The 15,538-nt window shown below is 40.5% G+C and overlaps 1 protein-coding gene across 1 annotated transcript in view; it reads left to right on the top strand.

Moving 5' to 3' along the window:
• The window catches only part of DNAH7 (dynein axonemal heavy chain 7), a 226,933-nt gene that overhangs the window by 16,324 nt on the left and 195,071 nt on the right, over positions 1-15,538 (top strand). Inside the window, exons 6-9 of the mRNA XM_041737735.1 lie at positions 1,788-1,872; positions 2,959-3,139; positions 4,752-4,827; positions 6,653-6,778. Coding sequence (XP_041593669.1) covers positions 1,788-1,872; positions 2,959-3,139; positions 4,752-4,827; positions 6,653-6,778 — 468 coding nt within the window. The remainder of the gene's footprint in view (positions 1-1,787; positions 1,873-2,958; positions 3,140-4,751; positions 4,828-6,652; positions 6,779-15,538) is intronic.

Below are 15,538 nucleotides of genomic sequence, written 5' to 3'. Positions count from 1 at the left end.
TTCCCACTAGCAGAATCTTTGCCTGTAGCCCTAGGATGGAATACCTGGAGTTTTAGAGCTGAAAGGATCTTCGTTATGACTGCAGAAACTTCTGCAGCCAGTCCCGTAGCCCCCAGCCTTTTCCCTCCTCATCTACCCTGACTTTGCTGCGCTCTTTTAGGCAGGCATTACTCACACAGAGGATGAAGCTTGTTGGATTCTCCAGGTGCAGCAAGGTAAATAACATGAACACTTTTGCCATTAAAAAAAAAAAAAAAAAAAGAACGACCCAGTTATTAGGGTCATGCACTTTAGGGTAACAGAATCTATATGTGGATGTCCCAATTCCTGACGTCTCTTACTGTCACATTAGTAACTCATTACGACAGAAATAATGAGAAGACTACTTTTGTAGTTAGAATAATTAACCCTCCTTGCTCCAACTACAGAATATCTTCCATTGCTCCTTTTATATCCTTATTCCCTCACTTGATGAACATTTATTGAGCACCTACTATGTTCTGAATTAAAAGGAGACCTCGAATTGACTCTTTTCTCTGTTCCATATAATTGAAAATAATGATGGTAAAGTTCACAGAATATTTGATTCCTGGATTTGTAAAAGATGAAATAATTTAGAAGATGCATCGTGGCACCTGTCTTAGTGTGCTATCTCAGACAGATAATCAGTAAACCTCTGGTTCCCACTCACTGGCAGTTAGTGGAGGGGGGATATTTTATTATACAGCATCACTGACCTGTAGCCATCCCACATGAAGCTGGAATCCAGAGCATGACACATTCGATGATAAAGAAGTTAAAGCTATCCCAGAACCACTTCTTATTTTTCATGAAGATATGACTTAGGTCTTTTTCCACAATGGTGTCCCAGGAGAAGTCACAAAATGTGGCTTGTATCTGGTATAGAGTTTGAACTGAATTATAGCCGTCAACATTGTCCGTTTATGGACAGTTAGCCAATAATATACAGGAACGTATGAGCTATGTTACTCTTTGCTAGCTTGTACTGGATATTTCTAGATATCTGAGAAATGGTCTTTTAAAGAATGTATCTGAAAACTACATCTAAAATCTTTTCCATTGGTGTTCTTTTAAATCCCTTATTTATAAATAACCATACATATTTTAGCAATAATGCAAGAGCACTCCTATACAATTTCAAAGAAGAGAGAGCTTGAGTTTGGAGTAATGAGGAAGAATGAGTAAAGCCCATAAAGAAGAATGTAGCCTCTGAATTAGGTCATGCCAATCACTTCCAATAGAACTATCTCTTTATGAATAAAGAGAAAGGGTTCTAGGAGCAATGTGGTATCAAATATGTGTGATATGTGCTACTAATAAAATGTTCAACAATTCATTTTGTTCTCAAGATTTAGTAGAAGACAGTCCTGATGTTTTGACAGTCAACCCTTAACTTAGGGGTTAGGGGCACTGACCCCTGCTCCCTGCTACAGTTGAAAATTCACGTATAGTTTTTGACTCTCCAAAAATTTTACGATTAATAGCCTACTGTTGACCAGAAGCCTTACTGATAATATAGACAGACAGGCATTTTACCCATGTTTTTGTGTTACATAGTACATACTGTATTTTTACAATAAGCTAAAGAAAATATTTAGAAAATCATAAAAGAAAATATATTTACAACATTGTACTGTAAAAAAAAAAGTGTATGTGAACCTACACAGTTCAAACTTGAGTTGTTCTAGGGTCAACTGTGTATCCACTGATGTGTATTCTAACTGCCCTTCATGTACAATCGAATAGTGTGTTTATTATTTTTTTAGGCAACAAGATGCCTTAGACTCAGCTAGCCCCGATGAAAGCACATTTCCAAAACCGACCACATCTGCAATAGAGAAAGACATCTTGGTAATGAGCTCTTTTGTCTGTATAATTGAATGTAAAGGAAGCACTTGAAGATACTTTGAAAGCTTTAAGATTATTTTGTGCTCCTCTCTTGTGGAACTCTGTGGACAGAGGAGTAAATGGGGAGTTCTACAGAATTGCTCTTGGATTGGATTGGATATTGGGGGGAAATCCTTCTTTCCCTTGCCATCGGAGACCACAATGAAAGAATCTCAAGTTTACCGGCTCCCTTTGTGAGAATGAGCCCCAGTCTTGTAGAGCTTTCACGTGTCTTTATTTTTCTATGAGAAACTATTTTAGTTATGTAATGTATACATTATAAAGCATCGTAACTTTAGAACTATTCTAATATATCAAATACAGATGAATTTTTAAAAAGGTAAACATCAAAGCCTTTGAACATTGCTAATTTGGAAGTATTTTGAAAAAATACTTTGTTTAAATTTTTTCTAATAGGTGACATGCAAAAATTTATGAAAATATATGAAAGTTAAATGTCTATTGTTAGATTAATATTGTTAGATTAATACTATCATGTCTTAAAGTGAATATTTTATGTACACATGTAATAGCAGCTGTAAAATTATAAGGTGGACTATTAATCGGCCGATTGAAAATTTCCTAAATCCTGTCCTAGATTTCTGAACTTACTGTGTAGGAATACTGAGTCACTTACAGTTTGTAAGATTGACTTGATTATCCATAAGAAAAGGCCCAAAACCAATTTACCACATTTTCACACTTTTATAAGACACTAAATTCTGCTTCAGCATGGGTTCTTCTTAACACATCATATATTTGGTAATAGAAGTTGATGTTTTACATTGTAGTTATGAACTAAGATAAGAGCTTTAATTTCATGAAGTATCCTATATTTTTTTTAAATTTAGAGGATCTTTAATAATGTCTCCATGAAAAAAAAAAAATAATAATGTCTCCATGAATTACACAAGATACTTTTTTATGATTTGTAAATACTTTGGGTTTTCCTACAACTTTGATTTTGCTCAGCAGTTTTATTTTTGATGAACAAACTTCTTTCATTATAGGACTAAACCCATCTGAATTTTCTCCATCTTCTTTATGCAGAGATACTACTATTACATTCACCATGGAATTGATACAGACCATGTAGCCCCAATGGAAGATTCTTGGCTAGAGCATGTTTTGAATTTAGTCCCCCAACATCTGAAAGTCCTCACCAATAGCATACTTGTATTATCCGATGAAATGAGAGAAGATTATCTTCTTAGTGTAAAAAAATCCATAGGTAAACCTGTATTTTTCCTTCCTAATTTGAATATGTCTTACTAATTGAAAGTTAGTAGCTATACTTGAAACTATTTATTATATTTATTCTGCTTTTTTGCATTGCTATTTTATTGCCTAAGATCTTAGGAAAGTTTCATTATAAAGTATAGCAAAAAATTCAAAACTTTTTTTTTTGTAGGGTTATATCCACGCAGTAATGGACAGAACTGAGGAAATTATAAAGTGCTAATCATTTAATTAGCATTAATATTATTGATTTCACAGGTTAGAAGGTGATTAATTAAAAATTGTTGCTACAGACCAGGGGTTGGCAAACTACAGCTCACAGATCTGGTCTGGCTCACTGCCTGTTTTGGTGATAACATTTTATTGGAATGTAGTCCTACGCATTCATTTGCATATGGTTTGTGGCTGCTTTTGAGCTCCAAGAGCGGAGATGAGTAGTTGTAATGGAGGCCTTATAGCTCATAAAGTTGAAGATCTTTATAATCAAGCCCTTTGCATAAAAAGTTTGCTGATTCCTGGTACAGACCCCTAGATTCTAAGGCTAACTTACCAGACCTACTGCTTTCTTAATCCATCTGAATTAAAATCTCCGGAGACAGGCCTTTGAATCTATACTCTTAAAAAAAAAAAAAAATTCTCCAATGAAGTGTGATTGGAAAGCTGATATAATTGATGCCGTGTTCAAGAGCTGGAGAAATCCTCATGTTTTGGAGTTGTCTGGGGGGCCTTTTGGGTGGGAGGGCATTGGCTGTATTTAAGACTCAATCTTAAACATTAACATAACATAAAAATAACATAAACATAAAAAGTCAAATCTCTGCTCCCAAAGAGTTCATCGTTGTAATGAGGGAAGTGGACAAATCACCATCACAAGGTAGAGCAGTAGGCTAGGTAAGGAGGGAAACAGAGAACATGCTGTAAGGGAGAGAAGCTCACGCCTGACTCCGTACCGACTCCAGAGATTCCCGAACCCTCTTGAAACACAGACCAAGTGGGGTGCAAAGGGCTCTTGAGGCCTGCAAGCAGTGGTGGTGGTGGAAGCCTAGGGTGCCTTTGGGAGGGGCCAGTATCTGAAGGGCCTTCCATCCCTTTTTAAAGGGATCAAGGTTAGCGAGTCACCAAAGGACCTCAAGCAAAAGGGTGACGGCACAGTTGCATTTTAGAAAGAGCATCTTCAAGGGCAGATGAACTGGATTAAGGACCATAGCTCCCTCTGCTGATTTATGTTTTATGCTTTTACGCAACTTTGAAGAGAACAAAGCAATACCTAAGTTTCCTCAGTGAAAGCAGACTGTTAGGATTCTGTATTGTTGCTCTTCAGCGGAAAATACTTTTGGTAGAGTTGCTATGAAGGAAATGTCATCTTAAGACCAATTATTATTCTCAAGTGAAATAATAGAGACCTGCTCTTAGGAGAGGGCCCATACACTCGCAAAGACACAGGCATCGTAGGTTTTCTCATAACCACTTTAGTCGTCATACGCACAAACTGCTCCATTATTTTAGATGACATAATGATTGATTTTAGTGAAATTAGTTTTGCAATTGCTTGGAAATATAATCCACATCAGGTTATTTATCAGAACTTTTCAATTTTCTTTTAGTTGATTTTGTTTTAAAAGATCCTAGGGAAAAAGAAGAGGATAAAAAACCAGATGAACTTCCACCCCACCGTGCTGAGTAAGTGATCACGTTTCTGTAAGAATATTGATGATATGACTGTTTTGTGTATGTGTATATATTCATACACTGGTTATAATTCTCCTATAGATGCTTATAACTTAGGTACTTCATATATACAACTGCTTATTCTAATTACGTTTATGAATCTAAGCCCTGCTATGTTCTGTTTACAGATCCATGGGTAAATGGGTAGGCAGAGGGATGAATATGGACACCCGTGTGCTTAAAACAGAAGTGCACTGGTGAAAGAACTTGGTAGAGATCTTTGTATTTCCATGGCTACTAGCACAGGCTTCAGATGTAGTAGGATATCAGAGCTTAATGGCATTTGGAATGCATAAAAACATGCTGGGGAACATTGTGGAAAAGACGTATATATAGAATATATTCCAATTTATTAGATTAAAATATAGGACACATAATAGAAAAATACACTTGCTATATATTTCCCTAAGTAATTAACATTTAGGAATAAATCTCTTAAATAGTTTGAAGAATAGCGCTTCTATTTTTAGGATTTAGTAAACAATGCCGTGTTGCTTCTTTCATACTATTTAAAAGTGCCTCTGATCATTTTCATATAATGGCAAGAAAAAATTATTCAGTCGTTTCCAACATATCTTATGTGGAGAACAGCTTTTCCCCTGGGAAGAGATAAAAATCATCTTTTTAATTGTAAAGGTGGTATGACTACAACTGAAAAACTGAATTAAGCTTGCTATATAATAAAACAAGATTAAGTGTTTAAAGTCAGTGAAAATAAAAAAATTGTAGGTATCAAACACAAATGTTTAAATATACTCTGAAAGATGAAAATGGCATATCTTTGCTGTTTTAAGGACGACTGACTATTCAAGTCACAGGAGTAAATGTCTTCAAATAAGGATGTTAGTGTTGGTGATGTTGGAAGTGTCCTTTACATATAAACAGAGGTTAAGTTGAAGGGAATTTCCGGAAGCAGAAAAAAAAAAAAGAAAAATTTAAACATTTTGTGTCTTGAAATGAAGTCTTTCAAGATATATATGAGAAAAAAGCTGGCTACTATTTCTATTCATCATTATTAGTTATTTGTGACCTTGATTAAGTATTTAAAGGAAAAATAGTTACCATATGTATTAAAGATTCTAGTCTGTGGGATACCTGGTCGGCTCAGTTGGGAGAGCATATGACCCTTGATCCTTGGAGTCATGAGTTTGAGCCCCCAGGTTGAGTGTAGAGATTACTTAAATAAATAAAACTTGAAAAAGACTCAGGGACGCCTGGGTGGCTCAGTCGGTTGAGTGTCTGCCTTTGGCTCAGGTGATAATCTCGGGGTCCTGGGATTGAGCTCCAAGCCGGGCTCCCGCTCAGCAGAGAGGCCGCTTTTCTCTCTCTCTCCCTCTGACCCTCCCTCCTGCTCTCTCTTAAATAAATAAAATCTTTAAAAAAAGATTCAAGTCTAATTTCATGTTAATTATTCTAAAATTATATGGCTTAGACTATAGAAATTATGGCCTTTTTAATACATAATTATATGTTTTGCTATGACTGTAAGGGACACATAATACTTTTTATTAAAATGCAGCCATTATTGGGGCACTTTGATGGCTCCGTTGGTTCAGCAACCAGCTCTTGATTTGGGCTCAGATCAGGATCTCAGGCTTGTGAGATCAAGTCCTAAGTCGGGTTCAGGGCTGGGCATGGGAACTGCTTAAGGTGCTCTCTCTCCCTCTGCCCCCCCACCAATCTCTAAAGAAAAAAAAGCATTATTACTCAAAAAGTATGCTAAAACAATACTTTGTTTTGATTTCTAAAGATAGCCGATTTTTTTCTTTGTTTTCAGAATGGAAATTCTTCCCAAACCTTGGAGGAAATCTTTTTTAGCTGCAAGCAATTATATTAAGGATCACTTGAACACACTGAACCCTACAATGTTGGCTGTGCTAGATTTGTGGCACAGTACTTATAAGTGAGTATCTCCGGCCTTACCGCGCTGCTTCTTAAAAGGGTTATAAGAGCTATTTCGTCACACCTCAATGATTTCTCTTACTGTTTTAACTGCAAATTAAAAAAATGACTACAAACTTACCATCAGTATTCAAACATGGTTTTAAATCAGCAGCGTAGAGGTGGAGTAGAGCACGAACATTGCCTTTTACCTCTCGCCCAGTTACCTCTAACCCCCATCCCAGAGCCCACTACCGCACAGACTTTAAGGAGTAGTCACAATTTAGGGGCTGAATTGTCATGCTTTGTTTTAGATCCCACAAAACATTAGCCGCTCCAATCATCTGGATGGTGTAGAAGCCTAGGAGGTATCGCCTACCCGAATGGCATGACTGTTGGAGGTGATGCATCATCACCTCATAGACATTGTCACGGTGGGACGCACAGCCTCAGGTGACATGTGCTTGTCACAGCTAGATGTGGATCCTGGGGGCGGGGGGCGTGGAGCTGACCTGCTTGCTCCCAGGGCCGAGGACAGCTGGTCCCTTGGTTGAGAAGCTCCAGCTTCATGCTCCCTCCCTTGCACCGCGCCTTCTAGGGTGCCAGGGGGGCGTCCTAGCACATGCCCCTGTGGACACAGGCTCCTAAAGGATGCAAAAGCAGTAGGATTTCCATAGATTGTTTCCTAGAGAAGGGCTCCTCTCAGGAACCTCAAAATCTGAATCAGACCTGCCTTAGGAGAGAGGAGACACCCAGTCTCTAAATAGTCTGGAGCCTTCCCTCCCATCCCCAACCTTTGCGACCCCCATGACTTCAGCACCCCCACAAGCAGCCGGCCCTGCGGGGTCCCCAGGTCTTGGCTGCACCTGCTGTGTGGCAGGAGGGCATGGGAAGCGAGCACACTTTGCAAGGGCCTCCCGAAACCATTCAACAGGAAGCCCGTCCTTAGACCTGAACTGTGCATAATTTTTATTGCAATTTTTATTGCATCCTCTGACCCCACAGAGTTGCATCCTGTCTGCTTTTTTCTTTTTTTTGGGGGGGGGGGGGGAGAGGCAATTTTATTTTTTAATTTCATGCTTGAAATTCACAAATGTACATGAAGTACTATGTAAACTTTAGGATAGCATTATTTGACTTGAGCCATGTCACCTCATCTAAGTTTAAGTGGAGAAATACAATTTAGCCACTCTGCTTTAAAATGTTGAAAAACCACCAAATTATAATAGGGCACTTATAATCAGAAGTTTTAAATTGAGTCTCCCATACAGATTTGTAATTTACTGTTGGATTAACTGTTATATTTAGGTAAAACACGTTATTAAGATACTATGCAAGAAATTACATCTTTTGCATTAATGGTCCCCTGGGTTGCACTTGGACTACTGACATCATACACTAAACTATATTCATATTCTAGATTAGAAAAATTACTGAAAGCCAGAATGAATCTTTAAGGTTGGAGGGACCTTTTATTTTTATTTTTATTTTTTTTTTCGAGAGAAAAGGTTTATTATGTCACATCATATGCAAAAACTCATTTTAAGTGATTAAAAACTTCAATGTAAATAATACAAATTATAGAAGAGAATTGAGGCACCTATATATACAAGTTCCATGTTAGAGATCTTTCCAGTTTTTGAATGGATGCTTGTATTGTGATGTATTTCCCCCTCAGGACTGCTTTTGCTGCATCCCAAAGATTTTGAATGGTTGTATCTTCATTCCCATTAGTTTCCATGAATCTTTTTAATTCTTCCTTAATTTCCTGGTTGACCTTTTCATCTTTTAGCAGGATGGTCCTTAACCTCCACGTGTTTGTGGTCCTTCCAAACTTCTTGTTGTGATTAAGTTCTAATTTCAAGGCATTATGGTCTGAGAATATACAGGGGACTATCCCGATCTTTTGGTATCGGTTCAGACCCGATTTGTGACCCAGTATGTGGTCTATTCTGGAGAAAGTTCCATGTGCACTTGAGAAGAATGTGTATTCAGTTGAGTTTGGATGTAAAGTTCTGTAGATATCTGTGAAATCCATCTGGTCCAGTGTATCATTTAAAGCTCTCGTTTCTTTGGATATGTTGTGCTTAGAAGACCTATCCAGGGTAGAAAGAGCTAGAGTGAAGTCACCAAGTATAAGTGTATCACTATCAAGGTATTTCTTGAGTTTGGTTATTAATTGGTTTAAATATTTGGCAGCTCCCACATTCGGGGCATATATATTGAGGATTGTTAAGTCCTCTTGTTGGATAGATCCTTTGAGTATGAGATAGTGTCCCTCTTCATCTCTCACTATAGTCTTTGGGGTAAATTTTAATTTATCTGATATAAGGATGGCAACCCCTGCTTTCTTTTGAGGACCATTTGAATGGTAAATGGTTCTCCAACCTTTTATTTTCAGGTTGTAGGTGTCCTTCTGTCTAAAATGAGTCTCTTGTAGACAGCAAATGGATGGGTCCTGCTTTTTTATCCAGTCTGAAACCCTGTGCCTTTTGATGGGGTCATTAAGCCCGTTCACGTTCAGAGTTACTATTGATAGATATGAGTTTAGTGTCAGCATATCTATTCAGTCCTTGTTTTTGTGGATTGTTCCACTGAACTTCTTCTTAAAGGGGAATTTTAAGAGTCCCCCTTAAAATTTCTTGCAGAGCTGGTTTGGAGGTCACATATTCTTTCAGTTCCTGCCTGTCTTGGAAGCTCTTTATCTCTCCTTCCATTTTGAATGAGAGCCTTGCTGGATAAAGTATTCTTGGTTGCATGTTCTTCTCATTTAGGACCCTGAAGATATCCTGCCAGCCCTTTCTGGCCTGCCAGGTCTCTGTGGAGAGGTCTGCTGTTACCCTAATATTCCTCCCCATAAAAGTCAGGGACTTTTTTTCTCTTGCTGCTTTAAGGATCTTCTCCTTATCTTTGGAATTTGCAAGCTTCACTATTAAATGTCGAGGTGTTGAACGGTTTTTGTTGATTTTAGGGGGGGATCTCTCTATTTCCTGGATCTGAATGCCTGTTTCCCTTCCCAGATTAGGAAAGTTTTCAGCTAGGATTTGTTCAAATACATATTCTGGCCCTCTGGCCCTTTCGGTGCCCTCGGGAACCCCAATTAAACGTAGGTTTTTCTTCCTCAGGCTGTCATGTATTTCTCTTAATCTATCCTCATGATCTTTTAATTGCTTGTCTCTTTTTTCCTCAGTTTCCCTCTTTGCCATCAACTTGTCTTCTATGTCACTCACTCGTTCTTCCACCTCGTTAAGCCTCGTCGTTAGGACTTCTAGCTTGGATTGCATCTCATTTAATTGATTTTTAATTTCTGCCTGATTGGATCTAAATTCTGCAGTCATGAAGTCTCTTGAGTCCTTTATGGTTTTTTCTAGAGCCACCAGTAGCTTTATAATAGTGCTTCTGAATTGGCTTTCTGACATTGAATTGTAATCCAGATTTTGTAACTCTGTGGGAGAGAGGGCTGTTTCTGATTCTTTTTTTTTGAGGTGAGGTTTTCCTTCTAGTCATTTTGCTCAGTGCAGAGTGGCCAAAAACAAGTTGTATTGGGAAAAGGAGAAAAAGAGAGAGAAGGAAAGAAAAGAGAAAAAGAAAAAAGAGAAGAAAAAAAGGGAAAAAGAGAAGAAAAAGAAAGGAGAAAAAAGGGGTGGGGTGGGGGAAGCAATCAGAAATCAAGAAGAAAGAAAAAAAAAGCACAAAACAAAACAAAAAAACAAACAACAACAAAAAAAAAACAAAACAAACAAAAAAACACGGGGGAGTATCTTCCGATTCTGTATACTTTAAGTCCCTTGACTTCCCTTGGAACTGGTCCGTCTCGCTGGTCTTCTGGGGGAGGGGCCTGCTGTGCTGATTCTCAGGTGTTAGCACTTGGGGGAGCTGCTCTGCCCCTGCCTGGTGCAGGGCTCAGTGGGGGGTGTTCACCCCGTGAGGCCCCGGGAGGAACAACCCCTGTGGCTGCCCAGCTCTGCAGCCCTGGAGTCAGCTCCTGCAGTAGCTCCGGGGCTCTCCGTCTGCAGGGCCTGGGGGCTCCCGGGCGGGGCCGCTGATCTGCTCAGCTCGGGGCAGGAGCGTCCTCGCTGTCCTGGGCCCTCCCGGCCTCTGCCTGTCCCGGGGGAGGCCGGATCCTGGGCTGTGTCCCGGCGCCCTGTGCTCCGGGGCCTGCGCTGTTGGATTCGCGCTCCCGGCGGTGCAGCCCCCTCCGCGGAGCCGCCGCCCGAGCCCCTCCGAGCTGTTCCCGGAGCCGCGCAGCCCCCTCCGCGCGGAGCTTCTTCCTCCGCCTGAGCCGCCGCCGCCGAGCTGCTCCCGGAGCCGCGCAGCCCCCTCCGCGGAGCCGCCGCCCGAGCCCCTCCGAGCTGCTCCGGGTCCCGCCCTGCGCGCTGCAGCCCTTAGGGAGCTCGGCGCATCTCCCGGGGCGCAGTTCCTCTGTTACTGTCCCAGGGAGCCCGAGGGCATCCCCGCCTTTCTGGGGATCCTGCTCCAATTCCCCGGGAGCCCCTTTCCGCGGGGAAGGTTGGTGCAGCTCCTGCTCCTCCGGGACGGGGCTCTCCTGTCCTGGGGACACTCGCCCCGGCTCCTCGGGGCCCCTCCCCCTTGGAGGCCTTTTGTGTCTTTATTTCTTTTTCCCCGTCTTCCTACCTTGATAGAAGCGCGAACTCTTCTCACTGTAGCGTTCCAGCTGGTCTCTCTTTAAATCTCAGGCCGAATTCGTAGATTTTCAGGATGATTGGATGGTTTTCTAGGTAATTTGTTGAGGACAGGTGACCTGGGGACCCTGCTCTTCCGCCGTCTTGCCCCTCCCCCCTGGAGGGACCTTTTAATAGTTTAATCTTTGGGCTTAAAGAAGAAAAATTAAAATAGTCCCATACTGCATCTCACATCTCTTAAAAATAGGAAGTGTTTTAGCAACTTAAAACCTTTAGTTATATAAAGCTTATTACACTAGGATTTATTTTATTATTTTTTTAATTAATTTTTTTTTTTGGTGTTCAATTTGCCAACGTACAGAATAACACCCAGTGTTCATCCCGTCAAGTGCCCATGTCATTACACTAGGATTTAATTCGAAATATAGTTTACAACCAGATCAATTATACATACACTGGCACTTTAGCACGAGGACAAACTTTTAAAAACAAATTATTTTGGACCTTTAAAATCAGGTCATAGTATAAAAACAGAGTCCATGGTCTTACATTCAGCAAATTCATACTAAAATATTCTATTTTTGTAGGATAAATGGCAACAAAACCTTACATATGCTACAAGTTTCTTACATAGATTTTACATGGCTCTTTCCTAAGGTACTTAAAACTTTCACATTATATATAGCTCCCCCCCCTTTTAAAATTTTTTTTTATTTATTTATGATAGTCACACACACAGAGAGAGGCAGAGACATAGGCAGGGGGAGAAGCAGGCTCCATGCATCGGGAGCCTGATGTGGGATTCGATCCCGGGTCTCCAGGATCACACCCTGGGCCAAAGGCAGGCACCAAACCGCTGCACCACCCAGGGATCCCCAGCTCCCCCCTTTTTAAAGTAATCTTTGCAGGGAATGATTTGGGAGCAGATCACTGTCAGAATAGCTTATGCAGTGCTATAATACAAAAATGTATTTTGAAAGCTACTCAGTAATCACCAAATACTGTTTCTGTAAGAAATGGCTTTGGTGCATTAGTTGGCAGACACCCACTGCATGAAAGAAACGGCCATTGGGATGTATGGTCTCATCTAAATTCGATAGTCCCTACTGCCCTTTTCCACATTTCATTAGCATAGTTTACTAAAATGCAACTATTCTCTAAGAAAAATTCACATTTTCTTTTTGGCAGTGCATCGGGTTGTTGTCATATTACTGGTTTGGGCCTGTCTGCTTTTTAAAAATAAATTTTAATTAAACACGCGGCCATCTATGAAACTTTTATATAAGCATATAAATGTGATCATATATACTTTTTTGCCTGACTTCCACCCACCAGCCTCTCTCTTCCTCCTTGCTGCCCTCCTCTCCACCTGCCCAGCCAAAGACCCATGGCAACCATCCCGTGGGATAGCTTCCCTTATTTTATTTTGTGCTCATGTGATCAGATACACACGTGCGCCTACACGTACACACGGCCTAAGCGTGGCCTTTGTTGGTCAGACCACACACTGCTGGAAAGCATCGTCCTGCTTTCTGTTGTACAGCGTGGATTTCTTTGCCCGCTGGAATTTGGCCTTTGAAATGGGAAGAGGCTTTCTCCTTGGCCATGTTTTTCCCATTTCTTTTCTCTCGGGTATTCCTCTACTGCCCAGCCCTGTGATTTGACTGTGCTTGCAGTCATGAGGTCATACATAGGATGACCTCACCTCCACAAAGGCTGTTTGCATGCAGGGGTACTATTTATCTTCACACCACCACCAGAGCTGTTTTCTGTTGTAACCATTCGTAGATAGAACTACCAGGGCACACTGGATGCTGGGGGATGAGGCTGCAGTCCCTAGCATCATCCATAAAAGGCTTGGCTTTGTTGGGCCCTGTCAGGAGGCAAGAGTCAAGAAAGTGAGAGGAGAGAGGGGAAGAAAAAAGGGAATAAAGTCCAGATCAACAAACAGTAAATGAGGGATGTGTCCAGACTTGCTGCCCATGGTCATAGCGGCAGAGGTATCAGTAGCAGCAACTGAAGCAAACCTCAAGGCATCTGGGGTGAAGACAAATGAGGAAGAAGCTTTGCAGTCTGCGGGGAGGAAGAGGACTCTGGCAACTTCATTGTTGCCCGTGCAGATACGAGTTGTTGCACAGCTGACAGTCCTGACTCGGAGCAGGAGGCCGCATTGATTACACAGGGCATCCTTCCTCCAGGCCACAGTCAGTTGGGCCTTAATCTCAGCAGCTCTTGAAGATAGAGAACATCCATGTGTGTGGCTGTGGGCTGGGCAAGGGTAATGCAAGAATCATCTGGATGACTGTGAAAGTGCATGGGTGTGGAGACCGAAGGGAATGTTTATAGATGGGAGTGTGCAAGCCTGTGTCCTTCAGTGGGTAGATGCACACAACCCACTTCATGTCCGAGCTGGCGTGTGTAACGCAGTCACAACCTACACACCACACAGGTATCTTTGCTTGAAAAATAGTGTGTATATATGAAGACGTGTGTATAGTGTATATGTACATGTACGTGGACATTACCACAGGCCATGAATTAAGAGTAGTTGAATGTGAGAGAAAGAGGTCTAAGAGAGTGAGGTTATGTTGCCTCCCCTCCATCCCCTGCCCCAGGCAGCCATCAGTGTGTTCTCCACATCCACGAGGTCAGTTTCCAGTATTTTAGATTGCACATATGAGGTCATCAAGTTATTTGTCTGTGTCTGGCTTATTTCACTTAGCATGATGCTTTCAGGGTCCATCCATGGTGTCTCAAATGGCAAGATTTCATTATTTTATGGCTGAATAATATTCCATGACATATACTTATGTATCACGATTTCCTTATCCATCAACAGACATTTAGATTGTTTCCCTGTTTTGACTATTATCAATAATGCAATAATATGGGGGGCACAGGTATGTTTTTGATTTAGTGTTTTCATTGTCTTCAGATAAATATCTGGAAGTAGAAGTGCTGGTAATAATATGGTAGTCCTATTCTTTATTTTTTGAGGAGCCTCTGTATTGTTTTCCATAGTGGCGACACCAATTTACATTTCCACAAACAGTGCACAAGGATTCTCTCTTGTCCACATTCTCGCCAACACTTGTTATTTCTTACATTTTTTTAAATAGCCATCCTAGCAGGTGTGCGAAGATAATCTCATTTTGGTTTGATTTGTATTTCCCTGATAATTAGTGATGCGAACATCTTTTCATATATACCTGTTGGCCATCTTTGTGCCTTCTTTGGAAAACTGTTGATTCAAATCCTCTGCCCACTTTTTAATCGGATTTTTTTTCTACTGAGTTGTACGTGTCCTTTATAAATTTTTAATATTAACCCCTTATTAGTATATGATTTGCAAATATTTTCTCCCATTCAGTAAGTAGGATGCCTTTTCATTTTGTTAATGGTTGATTTTGGCTGTGCAGAAGCATTTTAGTTTGATGTAGTCCCACTTGTTTATTTTTTGCTTTCGTTGGCTTTGCTTTTGGCATCAGATCCAAAAAAATCATTGCCAACACTCATGTCCAGGAGCTTACCGCCAATGTTTTCTTCTAGGACTTCTATGGTTTCAGGTCTTATATTCAAGTCATTAATCCATTTTGAGTTAATTTTTGTGTATGGTGTAAGATAAGGGTTCAGTTTCTTCTTTTCCATGTGCTCGTCCAGTATTCCCAACAGAAAATTCTTTTATTAATTTTTTTAAGTAGGCTCCACACCCAGCGTGGAGCCCCCAACAGAAACGTCTTAAATGTGTAAACCATGTATATAACAAAGATCCATAGCATTGTAGTCAGAACAGAAGTTGAATGGAAAGCTGTTGACTAGAGTAAGCACTGTGTTTTCTTAAACAGACAAAACAAAACAAAAAAACCCAAGACAACAACAAAACCAGACAGGATCATAAGATTTTGATACAATAGGTCTTAATTAAGTGTGAGGTCTCCCCCACCCCACCATAGCGCCCTAAAATGCAAGATTGCTTTCTTTTTAGAGTGGGTACAATTTTTGTTTTAGGAGTAGCGGGGCTTCCAAGCTTTGAGCTTTACCTCTTTTCCTATTGCAATTGTTCCAATTTGAAAGCAAAAATCTATCTAAATTATCTATCAAATCCCAGTTATTTTGATTTTGTTCTACTTCACAAGAAT

The sequence above is a fragment of the Vulpes lagopus genome, chromosome 22 (assembly GCF_018345385.1).
Source record: "Vulpes lagopus strain Blue_001 chromosome 22, ASM1834538v1, whole genome shotgun sequence".
Taxonomy (NCBI): Eukaryota; Metazoa; Chordata; class Mammalia; order Carnivora; family Canidae; genus Vulpes; species Vulpes lagopus.
The sequence above is the reverse complement of the archived record's forward strand: the minus strand, read 5'-3'. Positions and strand labels throughout refer to the sequence as shown.